Below are 23,441 nucleotides of genomic sequence, written 5' to 3' on the forward strand. Positions count from 1 at the left end.
TGGATATTTCTGAAACTTTAATCCGCTTTTTCTGAGTTTTCAATTTGCTCAAAACCTGTGAATTGATAGCAGAAATAGACGATCTGGTATCTAGAAGCGCATTGAATTTGAAATGCTCCATAAAAACAGGGACATAACATTTGTCTGCAAAACTGATCAACGCCTCTATTGTTTCACTCTTTTGCTTGCCCTTATTGTGTACAGTACACCTTTTATTTATTTGTTTATTTTTCATTTTGTAAGAGACGGCCGCGAATCCTCGTTTGCGGTTCCTTGTTTGTCTACATGCTCTTGAAAAATGACCAAATTTTTGACACGTATTACACACAACATCTCTAGCTGGACACATTGTTCTGTTCATGCACATTCCTAAACAAAAATTACATGCAGGGAAATTCATGCGTTGCATTGGTGAATTAGTAGGATTATTACTACTTCTACTCTGCATATTAGTAAACGTATGTTGTCGTGGGATCCGATAATGTTTTTGCTGTCTAGTTTGTAGTGCATATTTTCTGTTACGTGTATGCATTGTTGTGTACTTTTGTGTCCTGGGTAGAAATGTCTGCACGAATGGTTGTTTTTGTTGTTGTGCATTTTGTGGTTGCTCATGAAATTTTTCAGGAAAATTTTGAATGTCGGAATTAATTTTTATCTTTTGAATTTCATCTTTAACATTCTTTAAGTCTGCCAACAGATTTTCCAAAGTGTTAATTTGACATGTTTTTGATTTCTCTGCCAACATTGCAATTGCCTTAATTTGTCCATCGTTTGAGGATTGTGTGTTGCTACAAAAGGTTTAATATCATTTATTAATCCGTTCATAGCAACAGACAATAAGACATTTTCCGGGATATTTTTAATTGAAGCATTTTTGATAAGTCTTGTTAAGAAATCTTCAACTGATTCTGTAACATTTTGTCTCATTTGCAGTACCGACAAATCTAAACAATTGTCAAACTCTCTGAATCTTTCCTGAAACAAAGTTTTAATGATATCTGGATTTGACTTTTGTTCAAAAAGTAGCGAATCATACCAAACTTTTGCATGGCCTTCTAAATGGAAGGGAAACGCATCAACAATCTTGTTATCAGATAAATCATACAATCGTGCCCATTGAAAAAAAAATTGTCAACCACAGAACAACATTTTGACTACCATCACCTTTAAATTTTTCAAGTTTTATAGGATTAGACATATTTGAAAAAAAATTATGTCCTACCTGTCCATTTTTTTCTTCAGTCTTTTGAATAAAAATATCTGTCCTTGAATGACGAGTTTCCTGGCTGTGTCGGACATTTCCTCTTACCAGTACTGCGCTATAGCAATTGTCCAAAACGACTTATAGTTTGTGTACCCAACTACAAGAAGACGGAATGACACTGGACATCGTACGATTAGCACTAAAGTTTGTAGTTCTCACAGCCCATCGAGTCGGTCGAAGAGCGCTCGAATTCAGTTTTTTTTTTAAGATCAACAGCTAGCCACTGTCGCATTGCACGTCAGGCTTCCCCTGGAAGTAACACAAGTTCCTCTGCTCACCAAAGGATATGTGATTTTTACGCGTAGTCCTAATGAAGCAGTTAACTGCTTGCATATTTGTGTACGTACTCCTAGGAATCACTGCAACTATTTTGTTACTTTATAAGTCCCAAATGACACTGGATGAAATTTAACTGTGGTTATTAACAGCTAGTCCCGTTTTTTTCTCCATGTAATGTATTTTCTCCACCACTTTTCGTAACAATTCAAATGTTCTTGTGGGGAAATTTTTGTTTTTCGGATTTCTGTTAGTTTTGTGAATTTGTTTTTGGGTTTTCTATATTATGCGTCTGGTTACTGGATCTGATTGTAAACTCCCGGGATCGTTCGCTTTTCCGCATGTGAGAGGTTTGAAGGGCCAGGGAAAACCTTTCTCCAATTCCCTGGTCCTGACCAGACAAAGTTTATCCGATTCGCAATGTCCCAGTTTACATTTTATCTCCCTCGGATTTATTTATTCTCTTCCTGCATGTTCAGCGCATTACAGGTTATGGGGAGTGGCGATCTTACCCAACCTGTATAAAATGCTACCAAGACGGTCAAGATTCAGCTTTCCACTCTTTATTATAGTAAACAATCTATTTCTAATATTTATAATTTCAATAAATAATTTTACAAAATATACTAAACTTTATTAGAAATATAACTACTTATAATATAAAAAAAACTTAACTTGTAAATAAAATAAGCCATGTGAAAATTTAAATAATGTTAACCAAAACCCGCGCAAGTCTACAAAATAATCTCACCTGTATAAATGCAACCAGAAAGAGACAAAATTCAGCTTTCCACTGCCGAATTGTCCTACTAAGCTACATTTATACTCCCGTACATGTCCTGCATATTTTAATGTTTCTTTAATTACTTTTATCCTTAGAGCTCGCGTTCGTTATCTTTGTCCGACTAAATGATTTATCTCTGGGAACCATCCAGATTAAAGTTAAGCTCCCATCGGTCTGCATCTTTAATTTCTTTTAACCAAATCCATCTTTTCATATACCAGTAAGTAGATTTATTGTATCCTCTGCGCTCGTATCTGCTATCTCTCTAAGCCGAATAGTGCAAATCCATAAAATATATTAGAATTTTATTTTTACTGCAAATGTTGTTATGATACTATTTACATGTAGCAGAATATGCTCCCTAAGACAATTCACATACTTTCTGGTAAGATCGAATCTACTATTCATACACATTGATGGAAATGACCTGGTCTGCAGCACTCCGAACATTTCGCAGTTGGTTAAAGCTATTATTTATTGCATATGCGCAAAATTTAACGCATGGTTTAACCAATCAAAATTCGCCAAATTCTCAGACGGGGCCCTAGATGCTCGACTGCTTACTTCAACACTAATGTTTGGATGCGTACAAGGAACTTGCTTCAGCCTGTGATCGCCTTTCATCTCTTTCTGGAAACACCGTGGATTTTGGGCCTCAGTGGATGAAAATGCACCAGGAAGTATCTTTAAAGCATTAAATCTGCCATTTCTGCATGTTTCTAAAAATATTTAGATGGGGATTTTTTCTTGTTTATATTGCACTCTAATTTGACCCCTTAATCTCACATTTTAAAGTGTTATTAATGTGTTAAAAATAAATAAATAAATAGATATTAAAATAAATAAATAATAGGATATATTTTTGATATACAGCTTACATCCACCTCTTACTCGTGTAATTGATATAAAACACTATACAGTATGTAACGACCCTAGCTAAAAATTTGTTGTTTTGTTGTTGGGAAATTGTACACAAATTCTATGTCATTGGAGAGAGCTTTCATAAAACTTTTATTTCTTAAAGATATCTTAATTAGGTAAAGTCATAGCAGTTTAAAGTTGCAAAATTTCAGTCGTTTTCTGGAATTTCTTGCTACATGAAGGATAGGGGTCAAGGCGTTTGCCATTGGGCCCAATCGCATATCAGAGAGTAGTCATTTCCATCTAATTAATTTTTTACAAAAAAAAAAAAAACAAAAATCTTGGTACTATGTCAGGAAAGTTTTGCTCTTTCTGATTCTGCTTATCTTTAATTATCTCTCTCTGAGACTCATGGCATGCATGCAGGGAAAAGACATTATTGTTTAAAATTTTCATAGTTTTATTAGAAAAACACACATATGGTGACATCCATGTTATCTTGAGAGTTTGACAAGTCAGCTGATTATTAGTCTCAAAACAACAGCAGTTTTATGGACTTTTTGATCTTGAATACTGTATGTTATCTTCATAGGTTTCATGGAATCATATGAAATTACAATTTATTTTAAATAAATAAAGGGAGAAAAAAAATTCTTCTAAAAATATTAATAAAATCTTTTAAATACTGCTATGGAATCTTTAAAAAAAAAATTAAATAAATAAATAAGTAAATAATGATACTAACCTAGGACTGTATCCCTAATCCCAAGAGAAGTGTGTAAATAATTTAAATAATTTCTCTAAAATTGTATGAAATCTGTGTTACAAAATAATTCTCATACTGATCATTTGTTAATTTCTATAAAACCTGTCTCTAAATTAAAAATAATTATCCTTTAAATATAGGCTTAGATCATACAATCAAATTTGACTAGGACTTTCATTTAAAAATTTAGAAAAACAGATTCCTTGTTTATATGCATGCTTTGTATTTTAGAGGCATTCAAATAGTTTACATTATATATTTTGCATTTTTGTTTATGTGATATTAAAATAACCGAAACATAAATTTATGATATTTTTTAACATCTGAGGAATATACTCATTAGGGAAATCACTCGCTCAACATAATGAATACGCTTATTTTTAAAAATCTCTTTAATATATGTTTTAAGTATTCAATGATGGTGCCAAATATGCAGAATTTTTAGGTAAATCATGTATTCGAAAGCCTTAGTAATTACGAAATGTTAAATTACATAATTCCGTCTGGTGAGGCCTGAACATTTATCAATGAGTTTGACCGTTAGGTTAAATTGCGGTTGGCCAAAGGTTAAAGCACAAGTTTGAAACTTATATCAATTCAACTTTCACATTTATTACAACTTCCATGTTGCAAAAAGATATAACGATCTGATTGTTTGGAAAATTTCATTCATTTTTATTTTTTTAAAACCTCTTGCATTTTAGATCTCGTGAATCTTCAATACATTTGTATGAATAATTAAACTTAAGAATATGCACAAAGATGAAAAGTTAAGTTTAGTTTATCCGCTTTCCAAAAATGTAAGTTTTTTGTTTCCCACAATGATATAATTTTTGTTGTTGTTGTTTTTGTTTTAAGATGTTAAAATGAATTTTGTTTCGATTCTTTAATGCACACGGTGATCATCTCAGGTCGCTACTATGTGTGTTATGAATTCATTTTAATACAATCTATTTTGAGTTTGTGTTCAATTCTTGCAAGTTTGTGCTTGCTTTGCCATGATATTCATAGCGAGTTTGTGTTCGCATAAGTATGGCAGAATCTATCTTTGAGTTTGTGCTCAATTCATGCAAGTTTGTGCTAGCTTTGCCATGATATTCATAGCGAGTTTGTGCTCGCATTAATATGGCAGAATCTATTTTGAGTTTGTGCTCAATTCTTGCAAGTTTGTGCTTGCTTTGCCATGATATTCATAGCTAGTTTGCTGCTTGCATTAATATGGCAGAATCTATTTTGAGTTTGTGCTCATTTCTTGCAAGTTTGTGCTTGCTTTGCCATGATATTCATAGCGAGTTTGCTGCTCGCATTAATATGGCAGAATCTATTTTGAGTTTGTGCTCAATTCATGCAAGTTTGTGCTTGCTTTGCCATGATATTCATAGCGAGTTTGCTGCTCGCATTAATATGGCAGAATCTATTTTGAGTTTGTGCTCAATTCATGCAAGTTTGTGCTTGCTTACATCTTTGCGAGTTTGTGCTCGCATTGATATGGCAGATTCCATTATTGAGTTTGTGCTCAATTCATGTAAGTATGTGCATGCCTTTCTATTACATCTTTGCGAGTTTGTGCATGTATTGGTATGGCAGAATTAATTGTTTGTGCTCAATTCATGTAAGTATGTGCTTGCTTTTTCATTACATCTTTGGGAGTTTGTATTTGTGTTGGTATGGCAGATTTTATTATTGAGTTTGTGCTCAATTCATGTAAGTTTGTGCTTGCTTTGTCATTACAACTTTGTGAGTTTGTGCTCGCATTAATAAGTTATTTGATAGCTACATTCTGCTCATATTGGGAGTATGTGCTTACTCTTTGCTTTTAAAGAAAATGGTTGTTTACTACTACGCACTGCGAGTCTGTGCTCGCATTGTAGTACTTGCATGTTTTTGTAACTTTTTATATGGTGTGGTAAATCTATTTATATGAGTATGTGCTCTCTATTATGTTTACAGTTGGAGATCCTTTCTTTACAACTACATAGCTTTTTGTTTCAGTATCTACAGTGGTACACTAATTTTAAATTGAGCTTTATTATTGATTTCAACTACCACAATATTCAGTTATCAATTGTAGTGTGAATATTGAAAACTTTTTATTATATATATACATATACATGTAAAATACAAAGAAAATCTTTTCTCTAATGGGTACAACAATTAGGCTATTTTCTTTTGTTAATTTTTTTTCTATTCATTTGTCTACGCTTTGGCTGTGTTCCTCTCTTTTCAGACAATGCTGCCTAACTGGAGAAAGTCACCAGCACAGGCAAGTCCAGATATTTGCCTTCAGTCTCTCAAACGCAAGCAACCATTGAGGCCTATCAGCAGCTAATCCTGCAGACAACTTAAATATTCCGTCAGTCCAGAACACTTTATTTGGGGATAACAAGGGATTTTGAAAATTGGCAACAACCCCTACCCGAAATTGTGTAATTCTTTATGGTGCAAGCAAGACTACACAATGCCAGTTTACAGACTCTCAAAGCTGCTGCTGACTCACCATCCCAAATTGTACAATTATTGTCTAGCCAGACTTTAAATGACTTCACATTAGCAGCTTCATTTGTCTGCCTGTTATCATTTCTGTTGCGTATATTTTAAACAGGGTCAGAATTTGTCTGCCTGTTTGTCAATATTGGATATTTCTACCAGGGTCAGAATTTGTCTGCCCGTTACCAATTCTTTATTGTATATACTCTAACAGGGTCAGAATTTGTCTGCCTGTTACAATTATGTATTTTAAAATTTTTAACAGGGTCAGAATTTGTCTGCCTGTTATCTTTCTGTATTGTATATACTCTAACAGGGTCAGAATTTGTCTGCATGTTACAATTTTTGTATTTTATATTTTTTTAACAGGGTCAGAATTTGTCTGCCTGTTATCATTTCTGTATTGTATATACTCTAACAGGGTCAGAATCTGTCTGCCTGTTACCATTTTAGTATTAGAACTTTCCTGCATGTGGTAGAATAGCAGGAAAACATTGTATGATAGAAGTATTTTATTGGAAACACCTGTTTATGGTAGGCATGGCCAAAGGAAGGCCAATTACAAAGCAGTAATTTGTGAGGTGTTGGAGCATTCTCAGCCAGTGCTCCGCAGAACACGCTTGTGTTTTGTTTATATCTATATTTGAATGAATATGTTTACATATATAATATACAATATTGTAATTTATGGTTTTGTTTTATTGTACATGTACATCTATGTGTTATTCATACCAAGCACTGCACTGAATGCACGTCCGGCATTCTCCTTTGAGACATTATTTACATAGCGACGGACACAGGTTTTCAATAGTTACTCATCTTTGGTTTTTTCCTGGGCGATTTTTAATGTCTTTGATAGGGATATATTGCATAGCATATAACATATATAGTTAACAAAAAATTACATCACTTCATTGATCACATACACATTAATGTATGCCTTTGGTTACATGATTTGTGTTTAAAGTAATGCCAGCTGATCCCACAAAGCTAGCCTGGTTTACAGCAGAAGTGGTGTATTATTTGAGGAGTGTTGTATTATTTTAGGTGTAGTCTGTCAAATAATGTGGGAAGGTTACACTGTATATTTCTAAATTTGGTCAGAATTGGGTGCCTATGTCTCAAAACTTTAATGCATTTGCAATGCATTAAGATTTGACATTCAGGTTTACCTTTGTACATATTTTTCAGCTTAAATCTTAGTAGGCATAGAAGTTGTAAGCCTGTTTCCATCTAATTGTATAGATTCCCTTGATTTTCTGCAGGTTCATTCCTTGGCCTCTGAACTATGTAAATGTATCAAGGTTAGTTTTAAATGATTCACAATTTGTATGCCGTTATCTTATTGAATTGTTTACTTAATTTTATATACATTAGGGCGAGTTTCACCATCATTTGTAATTTTGTTGCTGATTTCCATCACTTGTTACTTTCTATTCAGAATTTTGTGTTGGCCTTTTTATGTAAGGCCATGAGATATGAGTAATACCAATAGTGTTTACAAGCAAGAAGACTCTAACATGATAAGTGCATTGAAATCCTTCGAATTCATTTTCTGTGTACAGATCGAATGTTGCCCACGAGCGTTTGAGTAAATAATCTGTTTGTATGTGCATGATGTTCATTAGCTTTAAATTCCAACCTTTTTTTTTTTACCAATTTAACATTTTATATCATACGTGTGGTTTTACCAAGGCAACATCTTGAGTGGTGCTTCAACCCGTTAGGTTGATGGCGCTTTTTATGCACCACTTTTGTTTCCAATAAAGTTTGTTGTTGTATTTTACCGCATTATCACATATGTATGTTGTAACAATATTGTGGCTGGGAGACCACTGTTTTGTAATCATTTATTGAATTGCATTTCTGGTCAAGCTTTCCATTATTCTGTTATGCCTCCCAGCCAAATTATTTGGTAATTGTTTTTATAAATGGATTTCATTTGTCGTCATTTAAATAAATGACAAGATCTTTACACTTAACATATCTTCTGTTATGTATTTTGGAAACAAACAGAGCTGCTATGTTGCCTTGGTCTGCCAGTAAAGTTTTAACATAAAATAAGGTTTATTTTCAAATAAAGCGATTTATGTTAAAAAATTCATTTATGTATTTTTATGGATGTCAATGTGTTTATCTTTTTGTAATTTTACAAAACCTTTAATTTGTAAACCTGGTTCTTCCAGTGACCTAGTTTTACCGCGTCCATTAATTTTGTCAAGGCCTTAGCTGTTTTCTGCCAATCAGATTGACGCACAAGGCTTCCTATTTATATACGTCTTGTTTACTCGGAGTGCTGCCGCGTAATTTTTGTGAACAAAAGAGCAACCACCACCTCCACTCCATCCACCACATTTGTTTAATTAACCACATAATTTTATTTGTGTGTCCTGCAGCGCTTTTTATGCACCACTTTTGTTTCCAATAAAGTTTGTTGTTGTATTTTACCGCATTATCACATATGTGTGTTGTAACAATATTGTGGCTGGGAGACCACTGTTTTGTAATCATTTATTGAATTGCATTTCTGGTCAAGCTTTCCATTATTCTGTTATGTCTCCCAGCCAAATTCTTTGGTAATTGTTTTTATAAATGGATTTCATTTGTCGTCATTTAAATAAATGACAAGATCTTTACACTTAAGATATCTTCTGTTATGTATTTTGGAAACAAACAGAGCTGCTATGTTGCCTTGGTCTGCCAGTAAAGTTTTAACATAAATATCTTTTAAACGAAATAAGATTTTTGATTTATTTTTGTGTGAATTGCTATTATAAAATAGATAAGTCGTAATATTATAGAGAAAATAATAACTTCAAATCTGTGTCCAAGTACCTTTAAACAGTTTAATAATTATTTTATTAGTTTATGCCCTTTCCGTAGCGATATACCAAGTCAAGCTTATTTACCTTATATAATTATTGGAATTTTAATAGAAATCTGTGAAAATTGCAAAAGGATCACAGGTTTACCCGAATGCATAATTTATTTCAAACACTTACCTCCTCGTTTGCGTTCTCTTTTAAAAACATGTATTGCATTATATAAAAAGAAAAATTCATTAAATTTAAACAAAGTCGGATGCTTTTTTCACATAAGTTCAAAATGATAAATTATGATTTGCACAGGATTTGAAACATAAACCCTTGGGCGAAGCAGATTGAATCACAACAGCTGTAAAAATATATTAATTTACGTTTAAGAGAGAGATGGATTTCTTATTAGATGTTGTTTTTAATTGTTATGAAACATCATTCAGAGTGTCGTGTAACAACCGGATCTGTTTTACACGTTCTGAGGATGAAGTTCCAAGACAGTTCTGTGCAGCAGTTGAAACATTTGAAATTTGTAACAGCAGATTGATTGGAATATGCTGATATTGTCCCATATTCTAAAAAGATCACAAGTCAAGTAAAAAAAAATAGGAAAAAAATAACTTTCTTGTGTTAAAAAGGTGTATTTCTTTTTTTAAACATAAATTTAATCAACTAATTCTCATAGAAGGTAGTACGTTTATGGTTGAATCTAGTCAATTATTTATCAGTATCTTATGATTGATAGATGAAAAGATCTATTTTGTTGAACAATGTACATTGACTCTTTTTAAAAAAGTTAAGTCATGTTACAAAATTTGTTTCACTAAAAATTAATACAATTAAACTTTTTAAAGCTAGATAAAAATGCGACCGTTAGGGTAAGCGCAGATACTTAACCAGTTTTCATTTAGATCTGACTCATCAAACCGCACGTGACATTCGGTGTGACTCTGACGTCACAAGACGTCACAATACGTCGTTTGCATTGTTGCTTCACCAAACTGAAGCCTAAATAGGACCGATTTCAATCAGTTTATGACTATTTTTCTGCAATAAACAGATAAATCCATTAAATCTAGGCAAATTTATTTTTTTAACTTTTGTGTATTCTCGAGAGAACGTGGCTTTAGCATTTGTGTACTAAGCGATGCATTGTGGGTCAAATTACTGCGTCAAAAAATTCTATTGAATGAATGTGCAGTAGTTCGAATTTTCTTTTCACCAAGGCATTGTCGTAAGAGCTTGCAGTTACGAGCGTGGCTTAGCGACACTCGCTGCGCTCGCAATTAAGTGGTTTTCCCGAGGCATCACCTTTTTGTCCGTTGTCCGTTACTTATTGGTAAATATGCAACTTAGTGATGCTGAGGAAAACCATTTGAGAATGCAACATGTGTCACAAGAGCATACATAAAGAATGGTGACTTAAAGATCTGGAAATTTTACCGAGTTAAAGACCTTTAACATTCAGGTTTTTTTTCAACCTTGGATTTTTATCACATTGTCCATAATGTGGAGTTCTGAACAACTACAGAAATTAAATTGTTATGCATTTGGTTAAGCAAAATTAGCAATGGTCATGAGGAATTCATGTTCAAATGTTCACTTTATAAGACAAAACATATGTCAATAGTGTTCCCTTTTATAAACCAATTATTCATTGTTATAACATACATACTGCATAAATGTCATTTGAGGCACTTCATTTCAAACAGCTTAAATTTAATCCTTTTTGCACTGTATACATGTAACTGTGAAAACCTATTTCTGATGTAAATACTTTAATTGCCTCTTAAAAGTATAAAAAAAATGTTATCGTGTCAGACAGCGATAGTTTTGGATAGGAAGTGTGTACTTGGGTGTACAGATGTTGCCAGCAAAGGTCAAGTATAAAATATTTACTAGCGATGTCATGACACACTTTTTATCATTATCTAGCTGAAGATTAACAGAGTCACTTGCAGGTAAATTAAATTTCTACTTCAACTGTACTACATGTACTTGAATATATTTATTAGATTAAAAGAAATATTCACGAAAGAAAGTATCACAGAAATGCCTTTGTATTAATTCCCTGGAACTATATTATAAAATCAGAGTCTTCTTTTTTCAATATATCAGTTCAAGTGTAATTCAAAATTTTTTTCCTACATTTTGTATTTCTCGTCAATACATTCATCTAAAAGTACAGCAGCTTACTAACTGGTCATTTTAAAAAGATGCCCCTAACTGTACATTTGCTAGTGTCACAGGGTGACAATTACTTGTTTTTATTTTATTTAGTATAATTATTTAGTACAGCTGGTATAGTAAGTCAGTATAGTAGATAGCTGTAGTAAATTCCTTCATTCATTCATTCATACCTGGTCATTCATTGTCATCGTGTTTGTATTGTATTCTGGTTTGTCCGGTGTTCCGTGTCACGTGAGTGTTTGGTTGTCACGTGATTGTCTTGTGGTTTATTTTTATCCTAGGTGTGAGTTGTAAAACCAGTATGTATGGGGTGTGGTAGTTATGTACGCATGTGTGAGTCCTGGTATATATACTTATGCACGGACTATTCCTTTTTAATCTTGACGATATATTGACGATAGTTTGGATGTTCTCCTGCGAGAAATCCACATGAGCAGTTTTTCTAAGAAATTCCTTACGGAATCTTAGTGCCTTAAATGATGTGACTGGTAAGAATAATTAATTATTTATACTGATTTTAAACTATTGAAATTAAATATATTAGTGTGTGTGAATTTGTACGAGTGTGTCATTTTCATTGCAGGTCACCTTCATTCGTTTGTTCGTTTATACTTCATCATCGTAATTGTCAGCTAATAAATATATGAACCTTAATTGAGGAACTGTGTTGAATTATTATTATTCCCTGAGATTGGGAGACCCGTGACAATGGCGCCCAACGCTGGTTTAACTTAGGAACCAGGCTGAATCCTAAGAAGAACGTCTTTGAACTGTTAAAGGTGACCAGGCCATTTCTACAAGATTTTATACGAACTACAAGTAAGCGGTTTTCAGAGAACAAGTGAAGTGCTTTTGTGTTATGAAAATTTGTGAAAATTTATCTTCAGTGTGCATATATGAAACAGAGCTCTATGTGATATCCATTCAATCCTGAGAAATTCAGCGCTGGAAACACTGAACACCCGTGTCGGCAGTTACGAGCTACACAGGGACTACTTTTACACCGAGCGCTTCGAGTAAGCAGTGTGACGTCACAACCATTCATGGATACCTCATGTGCCCGAGACGAGAGATGTTTTGGTGGATTATCCATTTAATTAACATTCGTGCCAAGAACTGTGTGTGCTGAACGATTCCTATAAACGGATAGACGCGGCCTATTCTTGGACTATCTGGAAATCGTGGTGGACTTTTCTATTTTGACTGCTGTTGACTCTGTGTGTCAGATGTTCTATTTTTAAACATTTCTACTTTCACTTTGTAGATTATTGTTGTTTTGTATGTAATATTTGTTTCATTTGTCATTTGATTGTATAATTCATTCATGTGAGTCAGCATAGCGAGATCGAGAGTGTGTTAAACAGCCTCAAAAATTTAAAACTCCTAAATAATTGAAAAAAGTAAAGGAAAGTAGGTATATCAGTGGGATTTATAGTAAGACATAGTACAGAGACTTATCTTCTTTACTAACATTTTATTTGCACTTGGTATTAAATTTTTGTGAAAAAGCAGAGAGAAATATTTGTGAGACAGAATCTTAATCTATTTTGTTTCAGAATAATCAATTTGGTTTAAATTTACAAGTTTCAGGTTTGACAAGTTTTGTGTTCTGGAGGTTGTGTTGAGTGTCATCTTTGTGTTGATCATCTTTGTGTTTCAGGATTCATCAAACTCATTATTTCATACCCCATCATTATTATAGATGTAGATTTAAGATTTATTAGTGTAGTTATTTAGAGCAAGATTTAGAGAATTTAGGCTCGATCTTTATCTAGAGAATTACAGGATTCGTGGGAAGTTATACTGATACTTGAAGTGTAAGTGACACTGTTAGAAAAATGTAGTGGTATTGATCATTAGTTTGAGATATAACTTTGTAGATTATTTTTTTTACAGGGTTTATTACATTGAACTTGATTGTATAATCTATGAAGATCTGCTTTACTTTTCTAGTCACAACAGTGTTTATTATAACAATGGCTACAGGTGGAGAGAAAGCATCAGATCATGAGTCCTGGGAAGAAGAGATTGAAAAGGGCGAAAAAGATCAAGAAAAGCTCATACATGATGTAGGTAAGATTGACCCAAAATATAAAGTCATCACAAAGGAAGAGTATGAGTATTTAATGGCTATGAAGGCCAGTACACCTCTGACAGGTCCAGGAAAAGGTTTTCCATTTCCAAGTTCTCCAATACCAGGTAAATTTCAACCTGCATTAAATCCCTCATTCAATATGTCAACTTTGCAGAGTAATTTCAATACGACTCCAAAGCTTCCGACATTTAGTGGCAGTGAGGAACTTCAAAAAGGGGAAGTGACCTATGAAGTCTGGAGTTTCGAGGTAAGGTGCCTTAGAAATTCACAGGTGTTGCCTGATGCTGTATTACTTCAGACAATTAGAAATTCCCTCAAGGGAACTGCAAGGTCAATGCTGATTTCACTCGGTGAATCAGCTACAGCAAGTCAAATTTTGGAGAAATTAGAAGGGTTTTATGGAATGGTAAGTAGTAGTGAAACTTTAATGCAACAGTTCTATAATGACTGTCAGAAAGAGAATGAGAGTATTGTGGCTTATGGTTCTAGGTTAGAATCTACACTATGTAAGGCAATCAAACAGGGTCACATAGATGACATTGCAAAAGATACAATGCTATGTAGTAAATTTTGGACTGGATTGAGAAGTAAGTCATTAAGAAATTCTACTAGATATATCTATGCAAATATAACAGAATTTCAGGTTTTGCTCAGAGAAATCAGGAAAGTAGAGCAAGAAGAGATCAACATGGAGACTGTGAACAAAGATGCCAAGTCTGCAGCTCTCCACAGCAGATCAACAGAAGCTAGCAGAGATACAACAAATCAAGAACTTCTCAAAGCAATTAAAGGTATCGAGAGGAGACTGGAAAACTTGGAAAAGAAACAAGGTAATGTAAACAATTTTCAGTTTGTGGGGAGAGGAAGGTCCTCACAAAGAGGATTTTACAGAGGACAAAGTAGAGGTAGAGGTTGGTCTAACAGGGGTAAGTACACAGATCAATCAAATCAAGGTTACCCAAAAGAGTAATCTCTTCTGTTGTGGGGCGAACGGAAGAGAGTACTGATTTATGCCCTAAAGAGTTACAGGATAGGATGATAGGTCCAACAAATGAAGCATATGTCAAAATTTGTGGGAAAGAGGTTTCAAGTCTGATAGATAGTGGTTCGATGGTTACAACCATTTCAGAGTCATTTTATAATTCTCTGGAGAACAAACCAAGTCTACATGAAATATCTGAATTTAAATTAGATGTTTATGGTGCAAATGGGGACAGTTTGCCCTATTTGGGATATGTAGAAGCAGAAATTGAAGTTCCATTCATGCAAGAACCATTATTTATTCCAGCATTGATAACTCGGGATTCAAGCTTCAATAGTAGAGTTCCGGTTATTATTGGGACAAATGTTATTAGACTTTGTGTAGATTTTACAGGTGAGTGTGAAGAAGCATGGCAAACGGCTATTAACACTATGTGTGTTAATTGCTGTGTACCTGTTAAGACAACTAATAAATATCCTATACATTTAGCTCCCAAGGAAGTGAAATACATTAGAGGAATGGTAAGAAACATGGAAGGGACAGTGAAGACTTTAATAACAGAACAGCTGGAGAACAGTCAGGCCGGAGTGGTAGTATGCCCTCGACTGGTAGCGTCCAATAGTACAAGCAAAAATAAAAGGGTCACAGTTAAGGTATGTAATATCTCGGCTAGTGCTGTTAAGATACCACCTAAGACTAACATCTGTAGTGTGAGTCAGGTAAGAGTAGTAGACACCTGGAATCCACAGCATGCAGAGACCAAACCAGTCAAGAAGAAGGATTCCACTACCAGATCATTAGCAGATTTAGGGGTGAAGGTCAACACTGACAAACTCTCTAAGGGGGAGGTAAGAGAAGCTTTGCATACTATTGGAAAATGGCAACACTTATTCTCTACATCTCCTACAGACCTAGGGAGGACAGATGTGGTCAAACATGAGATAAACCTAACCACAGAAATACCTTTCAAAGACCCATACAGACGCATTCCCCCTGGTATGATTGAAGAAGTTAGGCAGACGTTGAAAGAGATGTTGGAGGCAGGGGCCATCAGGAAGTCGAGTAGTCCTTACTGTTCTAACGTGGTTCTCTGTAGAAAGTCAGATGGATCCTTGAGATTTTGTATAGACCTGAGGAAGCTTAACAACAGGACTATCAAGGATGCGTATACTCTACCCAGAATTGAGGACACTTTAGATAGATTAGACGGATCAAGGTATTTCAGTAAATTAGATTTAAAATCAGGCTACTGGCAGGTCGAGATTCGTGAGGAAGACAAGAAAAAGACGGCCTTTACGGTAGGTCCATTAGGGTTCTTTGAATGTAACAGGATGCCGTTTGGTCTCACCAACGCTCCTGCGACATTCCAAAGACTAATGGAAATGTGTATGGGTGATATGAACCTAAAAGAATGTTTACTTTTTCTCGATGATATTCTAATTTTCTCGAGTACATTTCAGGAACATCTGGTGAGGTTGGAATCAGTTTTTCAGAGATTACATGACTACAAGTTGAAATTGAATCCAAAGAAATGTGAATTCTTCAAAAGTCAAGTTCGCTATTTGGGTCATGTTGTTTCTGAGAAAGGGATTATGACTGATCCAGAGAAAACATCAGCTTTAGAAAATTGGCCTGTTCCATGTAATGTGAAGTCATTAAGATCTTTCTTAGGGTTTACAGGGTATTATCGCAGATTCATTAAAGACTATGCAAGGATTGTAAAGCCCTTGAATGATCTGCTGATTGGACAACCTAACAACAAAGCGGCAAAGAAAAACAGAAAGAGAAAGAAAGCTGAGTGGAAATGGGGTGAGTCTGAACAACAATCTTTTGAACTCATTATTCAGAAGCTTACAAATCCTCCTATTCTTGCTTTTGCCAATTTCTCTAAGCCATTTATTTTGAACATAGATGCAAGTGTTAATGGTTTAGGGGCAGTTCTGTATCAAGAGCAGGATGGTAAGGAGCGTGTTATTGCATATGCAAGTAGGGGTTTACGGCAATCTGAGAAACATTATCCAGCACATAAGCTTGAATTTCTGTGTTTGAAATGGGCTGTTGTAGATAAATATCATGATTATTTGTATGGCAATCATTTTGATGTAAGGACAGACAATAATCCTCTTACGTATGTCACCACAACAGCCAAACTTGACGCAACATCACATCGCTGGTTGGCATCATTATCAGCATATGATTTTAAGATAACGTACAGATCAGGTAAGCTCAACAGAGACGCTGATGGGTTATCAAGAAATCCCCCTAAACAAGAACTGTTTTCAGATGTGGTTAAAGCTATTTCTCAGGCAGCATTGGTAAAGGTAAATCCCCTAGCAGAGAGTTGTGTTATTGGTAAGTCACTAGAGCCTGACAATGCTGAGAGAGCTGAGACATCACAGAAACTAAGCACTGTGAATTGGGAACTGGAACAAGGTAACGATTCTGTTATAAGTAGGGTCAAGGATCTACTTCAAAGAGGAATCAAACCAACTGGAAAAGACCTACAAGAGGAATCAAATTCAGTCAAGTTACTCTTAAGGGAATGGAAGCAACTGGTGATTGAAAGAGGAATCTTGTTTAGAAAAACTACTGTTGCTGGAGAGGAGATACGTCAGTTAGTTTTACCAAGTAAGTATAAAGACAGTGTACTCATAGGACTTCATGAGGATATGGGTCACCAAGGACGAGACCGAACGTACTGGTTGGTACTGCAGAGATTCTACTGGCCAAACATGTATACAGATGTAGTGGAAAAGGTAGAGAACTGTGACAGGTGTGTGAGGTTTAAGACGAGAGAAGTACCAAGGACAGGATTGGTTTCCATTTTTACATCAAGACCTATGGAACTGGTTTGTATGGACTTTCTGACTCTTGAGAAGTCTAAAGGTGGGTATGAGAATATACTAGTCATTACTGACCACTTTACGAGGTATGCAGTGGCTGTTCCGACCAGGAACCAATTAGCATCTACTACGGCTAAGGTACTTTATGAACATTTCATCTGCCATTACAGTTTCCCTGAGCGTATACATTCGGACCAGGGTAGGAACTTTGAAAGTTCAGTTATCAAGGAACTCTGTAAGATTGCTGGAGTAAAGAAGAGCAGAACAACTCCATACCACCCTATGGGAAATGGGCAAGTTGAAAGGTTCAACCAGACATTGCTGAAGATGTTAGGGACGTTAGACAGTGAACAGAAGCACGATTGGAAAACTTACGTTTTACCTTTAGTCAACGCCTACAACTCAACAAAGCACGAAACGACGGGATTTTCGCCGCATTACCTGATGTTTGGGTGGAACCCTAGATTAGCGATCGATGCATATCTTGGATTGGAAGAAACACCACAAAAGACCAGAAGTAGGGAGAATTATGCACAGAAGCTGAAGAAAAGACTAAACTATGCATACAAGATGGCCAGAGGTAACATTGGTAGAAACAATGTAAGGTATAAACAAGGTTATGACAGGCAGGTCCGTTTTGAAAAATTAGAAGTTGGAGATAGGGTTTTGGTAAGAACATTAGTATTTTCTGGTAGATCAAAATTAGCTGATCAGTGGGAAAGAGATCCCTACATGGTAATAGAACAGCCTGTTTCAAACATCCCAGTCTATAGAGTCAAAAATGAGATATCAGGAAAAATTAGAACATTACATAGGAATCTTTTATTACCTTTTATGTGCATTACAAAATCTTCGAATTTAGATCAACATTCAGATAACAGGGTCCCGAACGCAGTACCAGACCAGGAAGTTGCAGAATCAGAGACAGAGTCCGAATCTGAGGATGAGGAAGTTTTGGTAAGGCATAAAAGAGTCAAACCTAAACAGTATATATCTAGTGTTTCAGATAGGTCAAGGTCATCCAAGTCACTATCAAATAGAGAAGCATCGACTAGAGAAAATACAACACTGAACCGCACAGAGCCATCAACTAGGGAGACTTCAACAAGCGAAAGTATAAAGTTAACCCACATGGAACCATCTATTCCAGCTAATGTAGTAGCAGAGCCCCGCAGGTCTGCCAGAACCAAGAAAGTACCAGATAGGTATGGTTCCTGGGTGTCTCCCATAGAGACACAAGTGTGGTATGTATAAATGGGGAGAACGTCACAGGTAATCAGGATGTGTGTATATAGATTTAATATGTTGTTTTTATGTTATGTTTTTATTTTCATCTTGGATAGAACTACTATGATTTAACTTAAGATTTCACTTACAGTGACTTAGTTAATTAGGTGTGGAGTATATGGTAGTTCATAATTTTATGATTAGTTATTAAGTCTTATTATTTGATAGTTACTTAGTGTTGATAAGACTTAAGTTAGTGTAGATAAGTTTAGTAGTAGAGTATTCTCTTTAAGAAATGTCAGGAGACATTTTATTAAAGAGGGGGAGAATGTCACAGGGTGACAATTACTTGTTTTTATTTTATTTAGTATAATTATTTAGTACAGCTGGTATAGTAAGTCAGTATAGTAGATAGCTGTAGTAAATTCCTTCATTCATTCATTCATACCTGGTCATTCATTGTCATCGTGTTTGTATTGTATTCTGGTTTGTCCGGTGTTCCGTGTCACGTGAGTGTTTGGTTGTCACGTGATTGTCTTGTGGTTTATTTTTATCCTAGGTGTGAGTTGTAAAACCAGTATGTATGGGGTGTGGTAGTTATGTACGCATGTGTGAGTCCTGGTATATATACTTATGCACGGACTATTCCTTTTTAATCTTGACGATATATTGACGATAGTTTGGATGTTCTCCTGCGAGAAATCCACATGAGCAGTTTTTCTAAGAAATTCCTTACGGAATCTTAGTGCCTTAAATGATGTGACTGGTAAGAATAATTAATTATTTATACTGATTTTAAACTATTGAAATTAAATATATTAGTGTGTGTGAATTTGTACGAGTGTGTCATTTTCATTGCAGGTCACCTTCATTCGTTTGTTCGTTTATACTTCATCATCGTAATTGTCAGCTAATAAATATATGAACCTTAATTGAGGAACTGTGTTGAATTATTATTATTCCCTGAGATTGGGAGACCCGTGACACTAGCAACTGCTAGCAATAATGTTACTACAATGAACATATTATCATACGTCAATTAAATTAGAACATTTTGACATTGGTGACAATAAGTGCTGAGACGATAGCTCCCCCTCCTGCAAAGTGAGGGACAGAATTTATGACCTTTATTGTAACATATATTTCAAAGGTTTCGTTCTAAGGAAATTTTCCTGTAAACAGACTCATGTATGATATTTAAGGAGAATGATACAAAAAAAATTTATATTGTGCCTGACAATTATTTTTAATATAAATTAGTATTGCTTTTCATTTTCCTTAAGAAACATACTTCAAGTGATTTACATGACATTTTTGAAGAGGTTTTTCTATACTGTCACAAATGTATTGTTTCACAACAAACTCTAAATAATGTTGAATCACACCAAAAACAGTTATATCACAGTCCAAAAGTAGTTATAACACCATCCCGATCATCATCATATGCCTTCCTGGTATACATTTTTGCTCGGGTTCGAGATTTAATGACGTAAGCTGCTAAGCAACCCAATCGCAACTTCTCGGGCCTTTCCGACTAGCGGAAAAAAAACCTCGAATGTACATGGTAGCTACAATGATAACCCCCCCTTTTTCACGATCTTTGAAATCTGTGGGATATGGAGTTTAGCTTTATTCAAAGTAATGACATTACCTAAAACATACCATAGAAGAGACTTCTAATTCCGTATATCCTATATTTGAATAAACAGAAAACGAATAAATTTTTAACATCCGGTGATGTTAATACATTGGAGATTGTTTTTCCGAACTCTGACGGAGAGACCCGAGATGATGCGATTGAAGCAAACCTAGCAACGCAGCGTAATTCCTAACGTCACGAATCTTCAGCATCAGGTGACATGATATTCCAGGGTTCTCCTCTTCCTTTGGCATTGGATGATAAAATACTCCAGAACTTTTCTATCACCTGAGGGCAGATATTCTTCTATTACATTCGAAGCTATGTGTTATATCAATATTCAATTATTTCTTAATTAAGAGACACATTTCTCTTTCTAAAAAAAAATTGTGTCCGGGTCAACATAAAAACCTTTAAAACGACACTATATCAGATTTTAATTTGAGGCCATCACCAAAAAAGTTACCCAACTAGCTTCCAATAATTAGATATCATACCAAAAACTAATGAATAACTATCTTCTAAATTGGTATTTTCCACCGTTAATTAAGAAATAAGATATCATTTTTAGAGTTGCATTGGGGTAACGCCCGAAGGGCGTTATAGTAGATTTCTTATATTCATATTTTACGTTTTCATTCATTTTACAAACAAATATAGGCATTATTTAGACTTAGATTTTGAAATGCAACGTAACGTTACTACGACGTTATGTGACGTCACAGTCGGAACTTTCCAAATTGCACGTGCAGTTTGCTTTCCATACGCAAGAAAGTCTGATCATGTGACCGACTGCATGTCATCGAAAATTGAATGTCATTTTTTTAGTATTGTCATATAAGGAAAGACATTGGCAAAAGTAAATATTGCTGATTTAACGGTCGCAAACGCTTACGCGTCGTCGGTAAAACTCAGTTTGCGACCCTTAAATTTGCATTAACGGTCACAAATACCAAATTAAAAGATAAGTTCTTCCCATTCGAATGCAATTCATGCATTTTTATTGTTTACGTTTTATTTTGTTGAATTCTGTTATATGAAATACGTTATGGAGCATTGTGTTTTGCGTCGCTCTATTATGATGTCATATCGAAAAAGCTTTCGCTCTGAATGCTCGTTTTACTGCTTCGAACGACAGTGCATTAGCCAATCAAAACATGTTTTAAAAAACAATTGCATTAGAATTAGTTTTCATACCTTAGATTTGCAGGAATATTGACCAAGTATTTTTTATCCAAAGTAGTTAGTTAGTATGATCCTTAATTACGCACTTTGAAAATCAACTTCCTTTTTTTAAGTGTGTTTATTTTGTCAAAAATTTAACGCACATTGAAAAAAAAAGTTCTATGTGCATTGTTACAATGACTACGTAACGAGCTGATGTGGTTAGCACATCGATAAGATTAAAAAAAATAAGTTTAATGAGTAATTAAGGGACTATAAAGTTGATACATGAAGTCTTAGAAGATAATATTCTGACAAACGACACCGTCTCTCTACTTTAGTCAGTAGAGCGCTCCCTGGCTGATCAGAAAGTCTTGAGTTCGAATCTCGGCCGAGACTGACAAAGATTGCACAATGTTGACAGTTGCACTTTTGTTAATGCATGTTCTAACCTTGTATTATGTATCTCATGTGTTTCACTTAATTTTACTGTTGATTTTATGCAATCATGTTATCCGAATTTCCGGATCACGAGAATGTGTTTTCTAAATCCATATCACCCCTTTCTAAAACTAATTGCGAAGTACACAGAAACATGTCATTATTTTTCTTGCGCATTTAAAAGTCTCTTGTTATTATGCTTTTTTTTTTTTTTTTTTTTTGGATAATATTTCTACAATGAAACCTATGGAGAAAGGGAATAGTATTTAAGATTTAAAAAAAATCTATATGTAGCTAAGGTCATTTATAAATACAATTATAACAGTAATTAATGATCCAAAGAGCCGTTTTACGACTCGTTGACAGGCGCCACGTACGAGCAGATGATCCGCACCTTTCAACTCAACGTGATACAACCCTTCGGATCTAGATAGTGTTATAATAAAATATATTCATTTATTTTACCTATAAAATGGATTAATTTTAACAATGTACTTTAGTTTTAACAGTTATTCTGACTCCTTTAATGTTTCAATGTTTACATGTTATGTAACTCGATCAAATAAACTCCGAAAATGTATGAGCAAGCTAAAAACTGAAAAAAATGATGCCCATTATATACATGTATCCTTTAAAATTAAAAGAAAAACTGTCATCACTTATTTCAAAAACTTTGAAATTTAATAATAATTAAGAGATTTTCGCGAATGTCCAGTTGGAATTCGAATAACGATGTCCAGATTGTCAATTATCTTTTAATTTGAGGTAAATACACATATCTAAACCTTCTAAAAATAAATCTAAAGATACCTTTTTTAACTGTAGATGAATCCGTAAACTGAACGTCTATGAAAACCATGATGGCGACGTGTATGATTTTCAAACTTTTGTTCTGGAGCTTCCTAATTACAGTATTTATGACAAATTTAAATTATGGTCAAAGTCATTTGGTAACGGACACTTTTTCAAGACAAAAGGAAACCGTTCTACTAAAGGAAATACTTCAACTTGTCAAAAACCAAGCAAAGAAAATGCAAACCTTAGAGAGAGAGCTTACATCTATCAATGATCAACTCTCCAAGTGTAAGTATCTAAAGATTTTTCTTCTAAACAAAACTATGTAATTATAACTTCGTCAATATTGTAAATGTGAATGATAAAGCAATGAGTGGCAATCGAGCATCACTGTAGACAAAAAAGGATTTGTTTTAAAATAACTGCTTGATTTTTATTTTTTTTTTTCTCCACTCAAAGCTGTAACACATTTGTGTCTACGCTTATGTCTGCAAAAAGTTTGACTTGTAACATGCAATAAAGGCTTATACTTAATTTATTTATAAAGTTATAAAGACTTTTTTAATGTCTTTATAAAATCAGTTTTCGTCAAAGGTAAGAATGTAACATGAACTGAAATGTTTTGATTCAGTAGACATACATGTATAAGATGACATGCTTATGTTTAATATATTTTGTTTCAGGCCTTTCCATATCAAGATCATTTCCTTCTGGACGCCATGGTAAAAAAAAACTATCAGTTTTACATCAAATTACTGAAGCTTTAATTTTTAGACCTTATTTCACTACATATTTATCAACAAAAAACTAT

General features: G+C 34.4%; 2 protein-coding genes across 2 annotated transcripts in view; both read left to right on the forward strand.

Moving 5' to 3' along the window:
* The first annotated feature begins 11,116 nt into the window (after window positions 1-11,116).
* Window positions 11,117-23,441, forward strand: part of LOC134278748 (mucin-2-like) — a 207,945-nt gene continuing 195,620 nt past the window's right edge. Inside the window, exons 1-3 of the mRNA XM_062761037.1 lie at window positions 11,117-11,215; window positions 22,661-22,918; window positions 23,314-23,352. Coding sequence (XP_062617021.1) covers window positions 22,684-22,918; window positions 23,314-23,352 — 274 coding nt within the window. The 5' untranslated portion in view covers window positions 11,117-11,215; window positions 22,661-22,683. The remainder of the gene's footprint in view (window positions 11,216-22,660; window positions 22,919-23,313; window positions 23,353-23,441) is intronic.
* LOC134278734 (uncharacterized) lies at window positions 13,370-15,009 on the forward strand. Its single transcript, XM_062761024.1, has 2 exons — window positions 13,370-13,517; window positions 14,175-15,009. The coding sequence occupies exons 1-2, from the start codon at window positions 13,373-13,375 to the stop codon at window positions 14,507-14,509; spliced, it is 480 nt and encodes a 159-aa protein (XP_062617008.1). The 5' UTR covers window positions 13,370-13,372; the 3' UTR covers window positions 14,510-15,009.

This window comes from Saccostrea cucullata, unplaced genomic scaffold, assembly GCF_032062105.1.
Source record: "Saccostrea cucullata isolate Sc308-1 unplaced genomic scaffold, CSIRO_AGI_Scuc_v1 ctg440, whole genome shotgun sequence".
Lineage (NCBI taxonomy): Eukaryota > Metazoa > Mollusca > Bivalvia > Ostreida > Ostreidae > Saccostrea > Saccostrea cuccullata.

Bases quoted from the DNA above. Each gene is read 5' to 3' on its own strand.
- LOC134278734 (XM_062761024.1), top strand. From the start codon at position 13,373: ATGAAGATCTGCTTTACTTTTCTAGTCACAACAGTGTTTATTATAACA. The intron at 13,518-14,174 runs GTAAGATTGACC...CAAATATAACAG, and splicing joins AAAGCTCATACATGATGTAG to AATTTCAGGTTTTGCTCAGA.